Raw genomic sequence first — 18,737 nt, 5'->3', positions numbered from 1 at the left:
TTCCTCTATTAAAATAGGAATATCTGTTAAGTTCAGTTTACAAATCTTTCAAACAAATTGATTAGATATTTATTTATTTTGAAATTCCTATATTTTTTTTTTTTGAATGAATGGAGTCAGTTTTTCCCCAGTCAAATCAGCATGGATTTTTTTTTTTTGTTTACAATCGTCGATGATGATGATTTTTTTTCTGGGTGAAAAAAAACACATCTTTCAACATGATATCGTTTGAAGAAATATGAAATGCTACCACAAAAATATATTTGATCAATTGATTTCTTTTGATTTCTGATCAATCAGTAATCATCATCAAGATTTTTTTTTGTTTTGTTTCTGTCGATATGAAATGATTTTCATTCATTTTTGATTGATTTGTGATTATAACGATGTTGATGATGATGATGATATGGGTTCAATCAAATAAACGAATGAGAGACCAATGAAAAAATGAAAATGTGATAAACATCCATCAAACATGTGTGTTTCCTGATCATTCATTTCTATTCATTCATTCATTGCTGATTTTGTTTCTCGAAAGAAAGAAAAAAAATGATAAAAAACAATTTGAATTGAACATTACTTGATGTTTTGAGTTAGTGCGTGTTTCTATGTTGTTTTTTTCTCTTCTCTTGGTGATTGCGTTTTTTTTTTTTTTTTTTTTTTTTTGATTAAACAATTTGACCAAACAAACCAAATCAAAACTATAGTCTAAAATAAACGAAATTAAAATCCTCAACAAAAATAAAAAATGGAATTAACAAATTTAAATCATAATTTTGTTGGAACACCAGTATCGATACGTAGTTCATCGGTTTCATTTGTTTATTCCATACGAATCGGTATTGTTGGTTATGGAAAACTTGGTCAATATCTTGTTGAACAATTAATGAATGAAGGTACAAAATATCGTCTTGATTTAGCATTCATTTGGAATCGTACTGCATTGAATGAAGAAACACGTTCAAAAATATTGATACGTTGTCCATTGGTTAAATTTTTAAATGCATTAGAACAAATCAAAGAAATTGATTTTGTTGATTTGATTGTTGAAGTTTGTCATCCAGATATTGTTAAACAATATGCTGAACTTTTTCTTGATAAAGCTGATTTTTTGGTAATGTTTTTCTTTATTCAAAAAAAAAAAATTTGAATTCATTTAATTAAAAAAGTAAAAAACAAAAACAAAATTAGATTGGCTCACCAACAGCATTAGCTGATCCAGAATTTGCACAAACATTAACAAATAAATTATCAACAAGTCAACATCGTATGTTTGTTGCACGTGGTGCATTATGGGGTGCAAATGATATTCAAATGATGGCAAGACGTAATCGTCTTCAGGTTTGTTTCGAAGTTTTATCGATTGTTTTTCAAAAATCATTAAATTGTCAATTTTTTTTATATAGAATGTAGAGATAACAATAGCATTTCATCCACGTTCATTACGATTAAATGATGCTAAACTTTGTGAACTAAATGATGATCTTATTAAACAACAAGAATCAATGTTAGGTGAAGATAATCAACCAAAACCATTAATACTATATGAAGGACCAGCACGTGAATTATGTCAAATTGCACCAAATAATGCTAATACAGTTGCAACGGCTGCATTATTAGGTGTTGGTTTTGATCATACAATCGGAAAATTAATTTCCGATGCAAGTTTATGTGATTTTCATCGTATTGAAATAATTGTACGTGGAAAACCAACTATTGATGATAAACAATTTCGTGTAGAATTAAATCGACAAAGTCCAACACATAGTGCACATAATGTAAGCAGTTTACATACATATGATTGTTTTTGGCATAGTATTTTACATTGTACTGGTAGCTATATTCGTGCCAATAATTTAGAAATACAAGTTTATTGATTTTTTTTTACAACCAACAACAACAACAAAAATTCATTTTTTTTCCCTGAAAATATTAAATTCCAAACAACAAATGGCAAATGGCTGAAATGAAGTTTTAAAATAAATGAAAAAAAACAATTTTATTATTCAATTTGACAAAATAAAATAAAAAATTTTTTTAAAACTCAAATTCCTTTTTACTTTTCGAAAAAAAAATTCCAAAATTGGATCGAATAAAGTGGAAAAATACCAAAAAATGAAATAGAAAAAAAGGCTATTTTAACATTATTAATGTTCAATGTTCGAAATAGCAAATAGTGCATTAAATACTCATCAATCACACACAAACAATATATTCAACGAATAATGATGGTGATAATCTGTTATGTAATGTTTTATTTGGATATTTTTTTTTTCGAAAAAAGAAAGTAAAATTTTATTTGATCTTCAATTATCATCATTATTTTCTCATTCAGTAAATGAATGAATGAATGAATGAATAATGATCTGATGATTTGTGGTTAACGGAAAAAAATCAATTGTTTCTTTTCGAAAACACTGGGTAAATCAGTTGTTTTTTGAATAACATCAGAATCCAAAAACCGAACGAATGGATAATCAATCAATCAAACAATCATTTGATCATTAATTTTGAAAAAAAAAGAAAGAAAAAAAATGTTCAACCCGGAAAAGCATCGATATTTTTTTAAATAAATGTTTTTCATTCTTTGAAATTCAAAATGAAATTGAATTGCATAACAGAAATCCTTTGTGTTTATTCCACCAAATTCATTCAGAATATTCTTTGTTTTTTTTGTTTTTAAAAGTAAACAAAACAGAGAAAAAAATACTTAAAAAAAAAACTTGATGATCAAGATTCTATTCGGGGGAAGATTCTTTTTTTTACATCTTTCAAAAAAAACTTTCCGCCCCATATCAAAAAATGTGTCACATCTGTATTTGGAATTTATGGAATGAATTTGTTTTTTGTAAAAAAAAGAAAAAAGAAAACATCTAAAATAAATAAAAAACTTGACACTTTATGCTTTCACACACACGCAAACGCATCAAAAAAGATGTTATGAATTCGGTGATGTTGATGATGATAATGGAGAATCAATCCATGGTCATCATCATCATCATTCGACTAAAGAATAAATCTTTAACAGAATCTTTACTTTTTTTGCAAGCGAGAAAAAAAATGAATAGTGTTATCACGCATCAAAGAGCAATTCTTTCATTCAGTTTTTTTTCTCTCTTTCGTCTCAAGAATCTTGTATTGAAACTTTCATCAACATCATGATCAAGATGATGATGATGAAAATCGGCAAAAAAACATCCAGAATGACGAATAATAATAATAACAGGACATTAATTAATCTATTTTGGCCATGATAGACATGATGATCATGAACTTTATTAAGTAGTATAATTTGTGAGTAGTGTTAGTAGTGTAATATTCTTCAAAAACAGATTTACTATATATTTTTTTCTTTTCTTTTTTTGGGAAGATTCTCTTTGTACATTTTTTTTTTTTTTTTTGGTCTAATAAGGAAGTTGAATGATTGAATGAATTGACAGAGAATGTGTGTGTGGAGATGAAGAAAAAATTGAAAGAAAGTTTCCATCTGATTTCCAAGGAAATTTTTCTCTTTTTTTCCGAAAAAAAAATATTTCTCACTTTTTTTTCTATCCAATTCTATTCATATCAAATTGATATTGTTTGGATATATGGAATCGAGAATCTAAACAACAACAACAACAACAACAACAATAGTCCGACTAAACTATCCCAACAAACAAACAAGCGAAAGAAAAAAAGAAAACCCGAATAAAAACACTACAGACCTACAGACACTCTATCTATGGTGTTTTTCCCTATGTAATAATATACAGTCTTAGTGTGTGTGTGTGTTATAGTCAAGGCTGAATTATTCTGTTTGGTCCAAATATCGTCATCATCATCATCATCATAGTCGTCTTCGTGTGTCGTGATGAATCTCTTTATCCTTTTTTTCTCTGTTTCTAAAGATCATTTTCTTTTTGCACTTTTTTTTTGCACAACACCAGAATATATTTCAACCAGAATATTCCTTTTTCCTCGCCAATCATTCTATATATATAAAGAATGGAATCAGAATTATATTCGTCTGCCTTTTGTTAGTTTTTTTTTTTTGTTTTCATCGTTTAACATTCAAAAAAAAAAAACAAGGAAACAACATTATTCTGTTCGGAAGTTTATATTTTTCTTTTTTGTATCGTAAAGATTTTGCGTCAGATGGATTGAGGCCAGTGATATAGTTGGATCGGATTCGGAAGAACTGATATAAAATTGCTACTACTGTTGGAATGATAAAGTTTTTTTCTTTTCTTTTTTTTTGTTAGTTAGTTTGTCGATCCAAACCTTTTAACCATTTACTATATAAATGGGGTTGAAAAAAAACTAGTGAGGAAAAAGGCTAGATGTTGGTCCAAAATAGCCGCTATTCCAAATAGAAAAAATTCTTGAATGCGGGAATTTTGACATCGTTATTATATGTAAAGAATTCACAAGTATATGTTTTATATATAGCGAGTGACTGACTCGATACTGGTCAAGAATTTGCTTCTCCTCTATTCGCGATGTGGATGCTCATTTACATCATCATTTTGCTTGCTTGCTTGTTTCTTTCTCAATATTCTTTGAATGTTTTTTCCTTCTTTCTTTATAACTACAGTAACTCAAAATAATAATAATAATAATAATAATTGTTTCTTATGCAATCATTTAACTTCCGCACCCGTATTTCGGTATTTCTTCTTTTTTTTTGTTTCTTTCGGAATAAAAAAATTATTCACTATATAGAAATATGCTGCTACCATTCTCATCAATCAGAGAATGAAGATGAAAATAGCAAACGTGTAATTCTTTCGTTTATATATAGAGATGGTGGAGATTCTTGTGTGTGTGTGTCTGTGTGGCATGTATAGAATTTTTTTTTCCTCTTTTGATTCCTTTTTGTTGTTGTTGTTGTTGGATATTGGATGTTCAATAAGGGCAACTGAACAACAACAACAACAACAAAAAAATGAAATGAAAAGAAACTTTTCCTGAATAGCTGTCCCAACAACAACAACATCAGCATCATCAACATCGACATCATCATCATCATTCAGGGCGAAACAAGGCAAGAAAAAAAAATGAAAATTTTCACCCTGCAACGATAACAACAACAACAAGAATAGACGACGACGACGTCGACGACAATAATAATAACAGCCAGCCATAGGCAGTGAGCCAAAAATGAAAAAAAAAGATGAAAATTACAACAACAAACCCTGGATGGATGGATGTATTTGGATTCTTTTTTTTTCATTTTTCTATTCTATCTCAATTCCAATGAAATTGAATTCCATTGAATAAGTGAAAAAAAATTGCACAAAAAAAATTCATTTACATCATCATCATCAACATCAGTATCATCATAATGAATTTTGGTTTTCTTTTCAACAAAAAAAAAAAGAATTGACAATAAAATGACTGAATGAATCATCAACAAATTTTTTTTTTCCTCTGGTTTTTTTTCTCGCCCAGAATAATTTCAATTTTTTGTGTGTATATGTGTTTCACAAGCCAAAAAACATTGTAGATAATCTTCTGAACGAACGAACGAACGAAAAAATCCATCCAGTAGCATCCAAGTTAATTGTTGTTTTGTTGTTATTTTTGTTTTTGTTTTTCTGTTAAATCAAGTTGATCATTATCGTGATGATCATTATCATCATAATCAGCATTTTAATTTGAAACAAAATTTAATTAATTAATTTTCTGTGAATTTTTCTTTTTTTCCTTCTTCAAATTCATCAATCAAGATGCAAAATTTTTTGGTGAAATTTTTTTCCTTTTCTTCGATCAATACTGATGATGATGATGGAATCCATTTCAATGAAAAAACTGAACCAAATCAATTTGAAAATGGACTCTATATTTTGATGAGAAAAATTTTTTCTCTGTAAAATTTTCCAAACCAGAAAAAAATTCCAAGAATAAAATAATTTCCAAAATCAACTTTTTGAAATGTCTTTCATACGATTCTAGTTTCTTCACACGACCAACAAAAAAAACAAACCTGTGTCGACCAACAACAACAACCGAAAAACCATTGAAAATAATTTAGTTATATAATATGAAAAAATATCAAAAACAAAATGTTATTCGGGATGATGATGATGATGATGGTGGAACAACATCAAAATCGACTACCATTACTACATTTGTTGTTGTCGACGATTTTATTGTTAATAATGACAATAAAAAATTGGCCAAACAAATTTTAATTACCATACAATCGATATTGAAATTTTTATCAATAAAATTGGAATCATGGTTATTTTATTTACATAATTATAATCATCGTCATCATTATGATGATGGTCGACATCAAAATCAGCCAATTAACAAAAAACAAGCCAAAACAATGGCCATTAATAATAATAATAATGGCCATTGTTGGAAAAAACAATTTAAATCATTATCATCAATCATATGGATAATATTATTTTATTTTCAATTTATAATTATAATTTTATCGCCTTATTTTCAATTAATTAATCCGGTTTTAGCTGTAACTAAAAAATTTCCTATTACAACAATAAATGATAATAATGATGGTGGTGGTCATAGCGGTGGTGATAATGTTTTAGGTATGTATTTTTTATAATTTGTAATTTTCAAAATTACTATTATTATTATTATAAATATAAAAATTTTTCTTGGAAAATACTTTACATCATTACAGGTCTAAAATTAAATACATTTATACCAAATTTTGAACCATTATATTATGATCGTCATCGTTTATTACATCAATATACAAGATTAAAAAGAAATATTCAAGAACGTAAACAAAAAGATGATGATCGTATAATGATAATGGCAATGAATGATGATGTTATAACAACAACAACAACAACAACAACAACAAATAAAACCAATCCATCAACAACAACAACAACAACAACATCGGTACCTGTGATAATAAATTCCAGTGTCGATATTAGTAATAATTTTAAAATTAGTAATCAACAACAACAACAACAACAACGTGATTTAACAACAACAACAATGACCACATCAACAACAACAACGACAACAACAACATTAATGAATCTTACAACCATTGCCTTTATACGTTATAATTGTCCATTACCATTATTGGATAATTTTGATTTTGTTGTTGATGATGATGATGATGATGATGGTCATGATGGTCATCATGATGGTCATCATGTTGACCATATTGATGATGAAAAATATCAACATGAACATGAACATAATAATCATCATATTCGTTTAGAATTTTCGGCTCATAATCGTAAATTTCAATTATTATTAAAAAGTCAAAGTGAAACTGTTTTTGCTCAAGATGTTATTATTGAATCGACTGATAAAAATCATATTGATTATGATATGACAAATGTTATTACTGGTTATCTTGAAGGTTTGTATTTGTTTTTTGTTTTTTTTTCTTTTTTGTCATTGCTTTTTCTCATATCACAATTGATTGATTGATTGATTGATAGATGATGAAGATTCTAAATTTGTTGGTATAATAACTAAAAATGGTCTATTAGATGGTCATCTACAAACACGTTATGATGAATATTATATTGAACCAGCTGAACGTTATTTTGATCTTAATTTTGGACAACATGATTTTCATTCAGTTATATATGTTACTAGTGATGTTTATTTTCCATTTAATGCAACACATGGTGCTGCTTTATCTATGTCAAATTATCATCCAAATCATCCGAATCATCATAATTTTTTCGATGAAACAACATTTTTTGTACGTTATCTTCCATTATTTAATCCATTTCATCAGGCGACGAATAATTTAATAAAAACAGCTGGTAATTGGTTTTCATTATCATCATCATTTCAACAAAATGATTTTGATTCTGATGATCATCTAAAAACAATCCAACAAAAACGACGAAAACGTCGTTCAACAAACAATTCAAAATCATCAAAAATGTTAATGTCTTCATTATCATCGAAAATGAATGGCCAAAATATTAGCAACAACATTATTAATTCTAGTTCAATTGATTCAATTATCGATGATGTTGATGATGTTAATGATGAACAACAAATAAAAACAACAACAACAACAACAACAACTAAAAAAATGATTAGTAGTACGGTAAGAAATTATGATGATAATGATGATGATGATGAAAATCAATCGAAACAACAACAACAACAACAAAAACCTCGACAAATGAAACAACAACAACAACAAAGTAAAAATAATGGTAATAATAATCATGGTATTTATTGGCGTGATATGGATTCATTACATTATACTGAATCCGAACCATATGGTATAAAAGCAGTACATCCACGTACACATTGGATTGATGATCAAAGACATCATGATCGTCATGTTGTTGTTGATCCAAAAAAAACTACCTGTATGCTTTATTTACAAGCTGATCATTTATTTTATGAAAAAATGGGTAGTGAAGAAGCTTGTATTGAATCAATGACAAGACATGTACAAAAAGTTAATAATATTTATAAAAATACTGGTTAGTTTTTTATTTGTAATGAAACGGTTTTTTATATATTGATTTTGTATGAATGTTTTTGTTTTGTTTTGTTTTGTTTGTTGTTTGTAGATTTTGATCAAGATGGTCGTCCGGATAATATTTCATTTTTGATCAAACGTATTAAAGTTCATACAATGGAAGCATTAAAAGATCCTGAATATCGTTATCCGTCCACTTATGGTGTGGAAAAATTTCTAGAGCTTTTTTCCGAAGAAGATTACGATGCATTTTGCCTTGCCTATATGTTTACCTATAGAGATTTTGAAGGTGGTACATTAGGATTAGCATGGACTGGTGATCTTAAAAATGCCGGTGGTGTTTGTGAAAAGAATGGCGTAAGTGAATTATTGAAAAGAAAAAAAACCTGAACTTTTCAATTTTATTTTATTTTTATTTTTCCAATTTCACCAAAACAAATCAAGCATTATCGTGGAAGCTTAAAGAGCTTAAATACGGGCATCGTTACGTTGCTCAATTATGGTAAACATGTGCCTCCAATTGTATCGCATGTTACATTGGCTCATGAAATTGGTCATAATTTTGGTTCACCGGTAATTGATTGGAATTTTTTTTTCTTTGTTGAAACTAACAAACTCATTAATCATTTTTTGTTTGAACTTTTTCTTTTTTCTTTTTCTTTTTTCTTTCTTTCATTTATTTTTGGTTCAGCATGATCCTGAAGATGATCATGCATGTACACCTGGCGGTGAAAATGGCAATTATATTATGTTTGCAAGAGCTACATCCGGTGATAAACGTAATAATAATAAATTTTCACCATGTTCATTACGTAGTATAAATGCTGTTTTAAATACAAAAGCAAAAAGTTTAAAAGGATGTTTTCAAGGTGAGTTTTTAATTTTATATTTCATAAAACATATGTGTATCACACACACACACACATAGACAAAGATAGTCGATCAATTGTTTTCATCAAATTTTCACTTGTTTAGTAAGGATGTTTCTTTTTTTATTCTCGTTTTCAAAAAACAAACGAAAATATTTTTTTTTTTCCTTATGTTTATCGGTTATCCTTAAAATATATCGACCATCTAAGATTTAACACAGAAAACAGAAAAATCGATTTCTATTCTTTCTGGTCTTGTTTTTTTTATTCCCCGTATCTCATCATCATCGTAATCGGAAGAATTGTGATTTGTTTTTCTGTTTTTCATTATCATCACACACACATACACACTATTGTTAATGTGGTATTTTGTTTTCTACTTTCATCATCCTTCGATTCTTTCATTTTCTTTTTTCTTTTTCTGAGTATAATTCCTGAATTCTATATAGAATCTTGAACAATAACAAAAACCAAATCAAGATTTTTTGAGCTTTTTGTTTTGTTTTGTTTTCTCTTATTCTGGCCTATATTCTTCTATCACTATGTATTCAATGTGTGTGTGTGTGTATTCTATTCATTGATTGTTGATGTTGGTTGTTTTTTGGTTTGAGAAAAAAAAACTTTGTTTAAAAAGAAAAAGAAAAGATCATTGATGATGAATACAATGAATGAATGAATGGAAAAAAAACTTTAAGAAAATTTAACACACTTTTTTTTTGTTCTCTCATCACTTTATGAAAAAAGAAAAAAGAAAAATTCCATTAACACTATGGGTTTTGTATGTCGGTCCGATTCGGTATCTCGGCCCGATAAACTAATGAATAAGAAACTAACAGACCCAAAAATACCCAAAAATAAAATGATGACATTCTTTTATTTTTTCTTTTGTTGAATCTTGATATCTATCTAAATGATGTTATCCGTTGACAAAACAAAAGGAAAACTAAACATTTACTTGACCTTTTCAGTTGTATTTTTGTTGAGAAACAAAAAAAAACAAAAAATATGATTTCTTTTTGGATCAATAAAAACAAACAAACAATGTGTTTATCAATCGAGCCACAGCTGATGATTATCAACAACAGAATAAGCGAAAATCATACAGAATTTTCTTCATCATTATCATCATCATCAAAAATGTTTGTTTGTCAATTTTTCTGATGACCAACTAAATTGAATGTTTTATGGCCATTTTTCAATCAAATTAAAATCATAAATAATCATCGTTTTTTGTTTGTTTGTTTGTTTCATTATTGAAAACATAAGCTTTTTTGTTTCGACTAAATAAGTTAGTTTTCCACCCACACACAAACACAAGGCAACACATAAATTTTCATAATTTATTGGAAATTTGACAAAACAAAACAAACAGAATCAAAAAAAAGGTTTCGGTACTTACGTATTAGAAGCAAGGCCATTCAAGTTAGCATAGAAGTGTTGCTCGCACAACACTTCTTTGCTAACTTGCTACTTATATAAAGAAAGAATAGGGCAGATGAACATTCTTTGGTTTTTAATTAATCAAACTTAATCTAGGCAGGTTAGTTTAGGTTAGGACAGTTAGGTTTTCCGGGTAGGAAAACCTAACTGCTGATAAAAATATTTGATTTTAAAAAAATATATAATGCATTTAAGTTCTTTTAGAACTTTCGCCTTGAGTCTAATACGTAAGTACCAAGGTTTCTTTTTTCGGATTTTCCGATCAAATGAAAACCGATTTTCTTGTTTCTTTTGATCAAAAGAAAGTTACCGGAAAAGAAGAAGAAAATGTACTTAATTTTTTCTGTAATTAATTTTTTTTCGTTTTCCCGTTAACTGGGTTTCATCATCCCACACACACATCATTCATCAATCGAAACAAAAAAATCCGATTCATGTAACTGTCATTCAAGATTATTCGGTAAAACAAAAAAGATAAGATGAAAAATTCATTTGAAAATTGCATCATTTATGAAAGTTTATCTTAGGAAATTCAATTCGGTTTTCTTGAAAAAAATCAAGCTTATCTTTATTGTTTAGGAAAAAATTTTACAGAAAAAAAAAGTGAAAATTAACAAAATCCGAATGTTGAAATGGAATTTAAAAACAAACAAAACATTTTAGTTTAATTAATTAATCAAAATAATAAGTTAATTTCGACAGGTTTGCTCGTTTACACGGTTACACTGTCATATTTTTTTCGTCAAATTTGTTAGTTATAATCTGCTGTTGTTTTGGTTCATTTTCCATTGTAATTTCATCATTTTGATCAATCAAATCATCATTATTATCAATATCGTTTGATGTTTGTAAATCATTTTCGTTCGTTGTAGCCATCGTTGTCGTCATTGATGTTTCAATCATCATAATTTCAGTTGAATTTAGTTGAATCATTTTATCAAAATCAATTTCAGTAATAGTATCCATTAGTGGTTGCTGTTGTTTTAGTTGTTCAGTTTGATTAATATTTGTAATCAATGTTTCATTTAGAATTGATGTAGCATAAACAGGTTTACCATTAGCCCAACCAATTAATACTGAACCCATTTGTTTAGCATTTTTACCGGTATTACTTAATGATACACCAAAACGTTCAATACCCCAACCAAGATTTTTAACACCTTGACTTAAGGCATTTAAACTAACACCGGCCAATATTGAATTTGCACCAGTTACAACAGCCAATGGTTGTAGCCATAATTCACCATTTTGCCAAAATGTTGAATTTTTTGGATCCGAACCAATTGTACTATGCCATAATTGTCGACCAGTACCGACCATACCAACTAATTGTGCAACACCACCCGAAGCTAATGATATTGGTACTGATACTACTGTACCAGTAATTCCAGAAATGGCTGCATTTGCAGCTAAAGTACCCAATTGAATTGGTGTAGCAATTGCTGTACCGAGAGCTAAAAACAAAAATTGAAAAAAAATAAATTAAATTAAATTAACAAAAGAAACGATCAAGTGGATCAACCATTTGGAAACAACAAAAAAAAATTGCATTTTGCTGATGATAATGATTGGAAAAAAAATAAATAAAAAATATACTAACCAGCACCATTGGCAGCAAACAATCCGGGCAAAGATCCGGCTGCCGAACCAATAAGATTATTGAAAAATGTTATTGGTCTTACAATAGCATTAGTAATACCCGATGATAATGATTGGCCAAGATTGATGACAATATTTTGATGATCGATTGTTAAGGCATGATTAACATCGGGCGTCATTTCTAAATCGGATACATTTGTTATTGGTGGTTGTTCAGTAGTCATGCTACTGCTACTGCTATTGATGTTTAAATTCACAGATGGTTTTTGTAAAGAATTTCTTATCGTTAAAGATTCATTTTTAATGTTGTTGTTGGCTAAAACTGGTAACGAAACAATTAAATTGAATGATGATAATAATGTTAAAATTGTTAACATTAATGTTGACAACGATGAAAATATGATGATCATTTTTTTCATTTTTCTCGTTTGTTTTCGCTTGAAATATGATATACACGAAAAACAAAAAAACGCAAGTGATGCGAATAAACTGATTTAGTCAGAAAAATGGTTTGAGAAAAACAAAAAATGGTCAAGAAGAAAATCTGAAAGTTTAAAACAAAATGATGACAAAATAAAAAATGAAAAATTGTTAATCGGTTTTTAGATTTATATATAGGCTGGCTTCATAAATTTTGTCAGCAAGAACAAAAATAGTTCAAAATTTAATGTCTAAAATTTTTATTTGACAACTTTAAACTTGAATGATTATGATGAATTTTTCTGTTTTTGTTTTTCTTCTTCTTCTTCTTCTTCTGGTGACCATGATTATTATTTGAACAGTTTAAACTTGAATTTAATTCTGCTAAAATGAATGAAAGAAAGAAAGAAAGAAAGCAAAACAACACTGATTCATCATTCATATTGTTTTTTTCCTTCCGAAAACAATGATTTCCATTTCCCATTTGTTTTCCTTTGTTTTTTTTTTTTGTAATAAAAATTGATTTTCATCATTTTTTTTATCATCATTATTCTGAAATGAAATTTACCCCTTTTTTTAACAAAAAAACAGAACCACAAGATGCAATATGCGGAAATGAAGTTGTTGAAGATGGTGAAGAATGTGATTGTGGTTGGGAAGAAGATTGTAAAGAACCATGTTGTTTTCCAATGCGTGCAAATCCACCACCCGATGAGCCACCATGTCGGTAAGTAAAATAACCATAACCATGCAGTCAGTCTACCATCATTATTATATTGATTTTCATTTCCTTTTCATTTTTTGTTTTGTTTTACCATCAAAAAACAAATAGATTACGTCCGAATGTGATTTGTAGTCCAAGTCAAGGTCCATGTTGTACACAGGATTGTAAATTAAAAGTTGGAAATAAATGCCGTGATGATAATGGTTGTCGTACAGCAAGCTATTGCAAATATCCTTTTCTCTTACAAAATTGAAAAACAAAAAAATTTTCTTGGTTTCTTGGTTTTTCTCCATATTTTTTTCCTTAACTGCTGTTGTTGTTTTTTCTCTTATTTCCTTTCCTTTTTTTCGATGATATCCACTGGTCAAGGTCCACAATGTCCACCATCAACAAATAAAGCAAATAAAACAATCTGTAATGAAGAATATGTTTGCTATATGGGGGTATGTTATTTGAAAAAATGAAATGGAAAATCATCATTTATAAAATTTCTCATTTTTTTAAAAAGGAATGTACTGGTTCAATTTGTATGGCATATGGTCTGGAATCATGTCAATGTAAACAAGGTCCAAATGATTCACCTGCAAAACTTTGTGAATTATGTTGTCGTATGCCTTCCGATGATAGTACTTGCAAGTATGTTATGTTTATTTTATTTTCAATCATGATTTCTTTAAAAAAATTCTTTTTTTCTTCAATTTAAAGATCATCATTTGAATGGAATACAAGTCCATATGATGTACCAGATTTATATGCAAAACCTGGTACACCATGTGATAATTATAATGGTTATTGTGATGTTAATCAACGTTGTCGTGAAGTTGATCCATCAAGTCCATTAGCAACATTACGACGTTTATTATTATCAAATGAATCAATGGCATCATTAAAACGTTGGTTTAATGAACAATGGTTTTATGTTGCTGTTTTAATTCTTATTACTGTTCTTATATTGGTAAATAATGATGATAATGTTTTTTTTTGCTAAGAATTTTGTTAATATTTTATTGTTCACATTGTAGCTTATGGCATATAAAGTATTCAATTCTCGAAGATCATTACGATTAACTAAAACGGATATTATGGAAGTTGCATTGGAAGCAGTTGCTAAACATCAACAAGAACAACAACAAGCGGCTGCTGCTGCTGCTGCACAACAACAACAACAACAACAACAACAGAATAATACATCAGAATCATCGATTGGAACAAATTCAACAACAATAACAACAACACCATCAACAGCTATTCATTTACAATCATCAACTAAATCAACAAATTCAACAACAAATACAGTAACAACAAATACTGGTTCTTCAACAATAACAAATAATATTACAAATGCCATAAATGATTGTTTATCATCAACAAAAACGATAACAACGACAACAACAACAACAACAACAACATCGGCAACAACAACATCGATAAATAATAATACAAGTCCATCATTTAATCAAAATTCTCAAACAAATAATATTGTACAACAACGTAATTCGATTGATTCATCATCACAATCATCATCATTAATAATGACAGATTCTTATAATCATCATCATCATCATCATGGTAAAAATTATTGTCCTACACCTGCTATTGCTTCTGAATCAACATATTCATCACAACAACAACAACAACAAACAAATTTATATAGCCATGATTCAATTATATCATCATCATCATCATCAACAACAACAACAACAGCAACAAATAATAAATCAAATTATCAATTTGAATCTTCAACAACAACAAACAAACATGGCCATAATCATCATAATCAACAACATCAAACAAATTTATATGGAACAAAAACATCAAATACTAATAATAATAGTAATTTATCAAAAACACCATCACATGCACTATATTTTCCGTCCACAAATGGTAAACAACAACAACATTCAGCATTATATCATCATCCATTTTCAGCTAATAATAATAATACGGCTGCTATTAATTCAATTTATGGTTATACAACCGGTATAAATCATCATCATAATCATAATCATCATAATCAATATAATAATCATCATCATCATTCAATACCATCATTATATCATCCATCGGCAACAATTTATGGTTATCCACAATCATTAATACCATCACAACAACAACAATCATCAACAACAACATCGCATCAATCTTATTATGATACAGCAGCTGGATTAGCTATTGTTGGACATCATAATCATCCACAAAATTCATACGGTACAGCTACTGTAGCAACTGGTTATGAACAAACAACTTATGGTCGTAATAATTATTATGGTTATCATACTGGAAATCTAAGAAATTATCCAACATCATCGGCAATTAGTTATTATCAACCATCAACTATTTATGATTATTTACCATTTACAAATCAAACTATATCATCATCTGGTTCAATTTCTCAACAACAACAACAACAAATTGGTGCAACAACAACAACAACAACAAATAAACCACCACCATTACCATCAATGGCAACTCATCCAAGTTTATTAGGTGCAACAACAACAGGAACAACAACAAATATGATGAAAAATTCTCAATCATCATCATCATCATCATCGACACCATCATCATTAACAAATACAAATTCTATTGATCCATTTGCAACAACCACAAGACGATTATATTCATCAACAAAAGATAATTCATTAACAAATATTTATGGTTCGAATACTAGTAATACGGTAAAATCAAATACCAATTTACATCATTTTTATTATTATCCATCATCATTATCAAATAATAATAATTATGGTGGTGGTGGTACAGCATCAAGTTTATCGAATAAATTTTTACAACATCATGGTACAGTGCATCGAAATAAAAATAATGGATCATCAAATCGTCATTATCAACATTATTTTCCGTCAACATCATCATCCATTTTACATAATCATAATGTTTCAAATAACAACAACAACAACAATTCTTTGACATTACATCATCATTTTCATCCAATAGCGCATCAACAATCATCATTATCATCAACACCTACAACAACATCAACAACAACAACAATAACAACGCGACAACATCATTCATCACATCCACAATTATTGGATACACAAGCATTTAGCCTGCCAACAACAATAACAGAAACGTTAAATACAACACGTTCAAATCAACAAATAACAGCTACCGGTAATTTATTAACAACCGAATCAATTTATCATTCTACTTCTGGTCATAATCATATACATCATTCTGCATCCGCATCCGTATCTGGTGCATCATCATCATTTCGACGACATACAGCCGATTTTTATGAACCATTACCATCAACAATTAATCATTATGATTATTCATCATCATCTGCTGTTGTTGGTGGTGGTAGTCAACATGATTCTGATTATCATTATTCATCATCAGCAAATATTGTTGCACCAACATCATCATTGTTATCAACAAATAATTTTCATCAACAAACAACATTTGTCAATGATTCATTAATAATGCAACAACAACAACAACAACAACAACAACGTCTACATCATTCCAATAGTTTTCATGGACATTTAGATGATTTAGATCATCTTTTATTATATGATCAAACATTAAATAATAATCATTATCAACAGCCATTTCCACAACATAATCATCATTTTCATCATCATCATAATCATCATTCGAATACAATAAGATCATCTAGATCAAATGGTGATAGTCATGTTATGTCAACAACGACAACAACAACAACAACTACTACTACTATTACGGCAACAAATAGCATTTCACAAAATCGATCTCGTGAATTAACCGATGCTAATATGGACCAACAAATTAATAAAATTGAATCGAATAATAATAATAATAATCAACAACAACAACAACATCATCAAACATCAACAACAAATAAACAACAACAACAACAACAACATTCAAAACATCCTGGATCAAATGGATGGGTTTAAATGATGATGTGTTAAATGATTTTTTTTATTATAATTTTCGCTGCTGCTGCTATTTGTGATTTGATGTGTATGTGGCGAATAATGTTTGTTTTTCTTTCGATTTTCTGAGATTCTGATACAAACAACCGAAAAAAACCGAAATTCTCATTTCCGAAATTCTTATTTATTTGTTTTTTTTGGCTGTTTTTTTTTGTTTCTGTTTTCGGAAACCAGAAATGAAAACGAAAGAAAAAACAATTTTATTTGGGATTTTGCAAAATTCTCTTTCTCTCTCTTTCTAAACACATTCTCTCTCTCTTATTTATATTTGCACAAACTTTATTTCGATAAATTTTTTTCTTCTTCTTCTTCTTCGTTGTGCCATCATCAGTGGGAAACAAAAACAAAACAAAAAACAAACAATTTTGGGAAAAATCAAGGGAACACAAATCCTTGTGATTATAATAATGATGATGATCATCATTTTTTTTTAAATTAAAATTATTGTAAAATAATTGATTCTTTTTTTCTGTTTTTTTTTCTGGCAATCTCTGTATGAAAATCAAATTTGTTTTTTTTTGTAAATAAAATTTTTTTTGAAATTTGAAATTTTTTGTTTGAATTAATAACCAATTCATCACACTAGATGGCGTGTGTGGCAATGTTTTTTTTTACCGTTAACACTGAATGAAAATTGAATTTCCAAATTGTGAATTAAGCTCTAAAACAAATATGGAACAAGCATTCTGGAGAATGGAAAAAAAAACATAAAAGAAAAATCTAGGCCAACCTAGAAAACATCATCATCATCATCATCGTTTTTTTTCCAACGAAAATCCTTTCATCACAACATAAGAATCTAAGAATCCATTCAATAAAATTGAATGAATGAATGAATGAATGAGAAATTCTTTATTGACAATTCTGCGAATAAAAATCCAAAAGAAAAAAAAAGAAAAGAAAACCTAATTCACAGATGTTTTCAATTTGATAACGATAATAATATTATGATGATGTTGTTGTTGCTAAGAAAAAAAAATTCATCGATTCAACATTTTATTTTGATGACGATGATGATGATCATCATCAATTGACAAAATAACATTGTTTTTTATTTGTTTTTTTTTATATATATTTCTCTTTCTTTCTCTTGTAATATTGATTTTTGTCATCATCATCATCAACAACATTATTTCAATCAAAAGAAGAAAAGAATAAAAATCGAAATAACTTGATCAACTTTACACTACTTTTACTCATGAAAAATGAATATAATAAGAATGTTTCACTTTTATTTTTCGATGAAGTGAATGAACCAACGACCAAAAAAAAAAAAAAAAAAATCAATGTCAACTTTTTTGTTTTGG

At 28.4% G+C, this 18,737-nt stretch overlaps 3 protein-coding genes across 3 annotated transcripts; 2 read left to right on the top strand and 1 right to left on the bottom strand.

Moving 5' to 3' along the window:
• Positions 1 to 644: 644 nt before the first annotated feature.
• LOC113798752 (aspartate dehydrogenase domain-containing protein-like) lies at positions 645 to 2,049 on the top strand. The gene is made up of 3 exons (XM_027349331.2): positions 645 to 1,114; positions 1,192 to 1,341; positions 1,407 to 2,049. Exons 1-3 carry the CDS (start codon positions 749 to 751, stop codon positions 1,875 to 1,877), a joined length of 987 nt encoding a protein of 328 aa, XP_027205132.1. The 5' UTR covers positions 645 to 748; the 3' UTR covers positions 1,878 to 2,049.
• A 2,808-nt stretch (positions 2,050 to 4,857) lies between these two features.
• LOC113798778 (uncharacterized) lies at positions 4,858 to 17,979 on the top strand. Its single transcript, XM_075824091.1, has 12 exons — positions 4,858 to 6,542; positions 6,638 to 7,339; positions 7,422 to 8,435; positions 8,526 to 8,791; positions 8,879 to 9,007; positions 9,126 to 9,303; positions 13,354 to 13,489; positions 13,595 to 13,714; positions 13,848 to 13,929; positions 13,995 to 14,122; positions 14,192 to 14,441; positions 14,509 to 17,979. The coding sequence occupies exons 1-12, from the start codon at positions 6,026 to 6,028 to the stop codon at positions 17,389 to 17,391; spliced, it is 6,405 nt and encodes a 2,134-aa protein (XP_075680206.1). The 5' UTR covers positions 4,858 to 6,025; the 3' UTR covers positions 17,392 to 17,979.
• On the bottom strand, positions 11,280 to 12,938 carry LOC113798755 (uncharacterized). Its single transcript, XM_027349334.2, has 2 exons — positions 12,344 to 12,938; positions 11,280 to 12,197 (listed from the first exon to the last, which is right to left on the bottom strand). The coding sequence occupies exons 1-2, from the start codon at positions 12,759 to 12,761 to the stop codon at positions 11,464 to 11,466; spliced, it is 1,152 nt and encodes a 383-aa protein (XP_027205135.2). The 5' UTR covers positions 12,762 to 12,938; the 3' UTR covers positions 11,280 to 11,463.
• Positions 17,980 to 18,737: the final 758 nt, after the last annotated feature.

Source organism: Dermatophagoides pteronyssinus, unplaced genomic scaffold (assembly GCF_027571235.1).
Source record: "Dermatophagoides pteronyssinus isolate colony J.1.1.1.1 unplaced genomic scaffold, Derpt_VIB-CSIC_2022.12 sq0047, whole genome shotgun sequence".
Taxonomy (NCBI): domain Eukaryota; kingdom Metazoa; phylum Arthropoda; class Arachnida; order Sarcoptiformes; family Pyroglyphidae; genus Dermatophagoides; species Dermatophagoides pteronyssinus.
This window is presented reverse-complemented; position numbering and strand designations above follow the sequence as displayed.

What these genes read in the sequence shown, in the direction of transcription:
- LOC113798778 (XM_075824091.1), top strand. Translation starts at nt 6,026, where the DNA reads ATGAAAAAATATCAAAAACAAAATGTTATTCGGGATGATGATGATGAT. An exon ending in TAATATTTATAAAAATACTG is followed by an intron (nt 8,436 to 8,525) that starts GTTAGTTTTTTA and finishes TGTTGTTTGTAG; the next exon opens with ATTTTGATCAAGATGGTCGT. An exon ending in TTATTACTGTTCTTATATTG is followed by an intron (nt 14,442 to 14,508) that starts GTAAATAATGAT and finishes TTCACATTGTAG; the next exon opens with CTTATGGCATATAAAGTATT.
- LOC113798755 (XM_027349334.2), bottom strand. Translation starts at nt 12,761, where the DNA reads ATGAAAAAAATGATCATCATATTTTCATCGTTGTCAACATTAATGTTA. An exon ending in GTTTGCTGCCAATGGTGCTG is followed by an intron (nt 12,198 to 12,343) that starts GTTAGTATATTT and finishes TTTTGTTTTTAG; the next exon opens with CTCTCGGTACAGCAATTGCT.
- LOC113798752 (XM_027349331.2), top strand. Translation starts at nt 749, where the DNA reads ATGGAATTAACAAATTTAAATCATAATTTTGTTGGAACACCAGTATCG. An exon ending in TTGATAAAGCTGATTTTTTG is followed by an intron (nt 1,115 to 1,191) that starts GTAATGTTTTTC and finishes AAACAAAATTAG; the next exon opens with ATTGGCTCACCAACAGCATT. An exon ending in CAAGACGTAATCGTCTTCAG is followed by an intron (nt 1,342 to 1,406) that starts GTTTGTTTCGAA and finishes TTTTTTATATAG; the next exon opens with AATGTAGAGATAACAATAGC.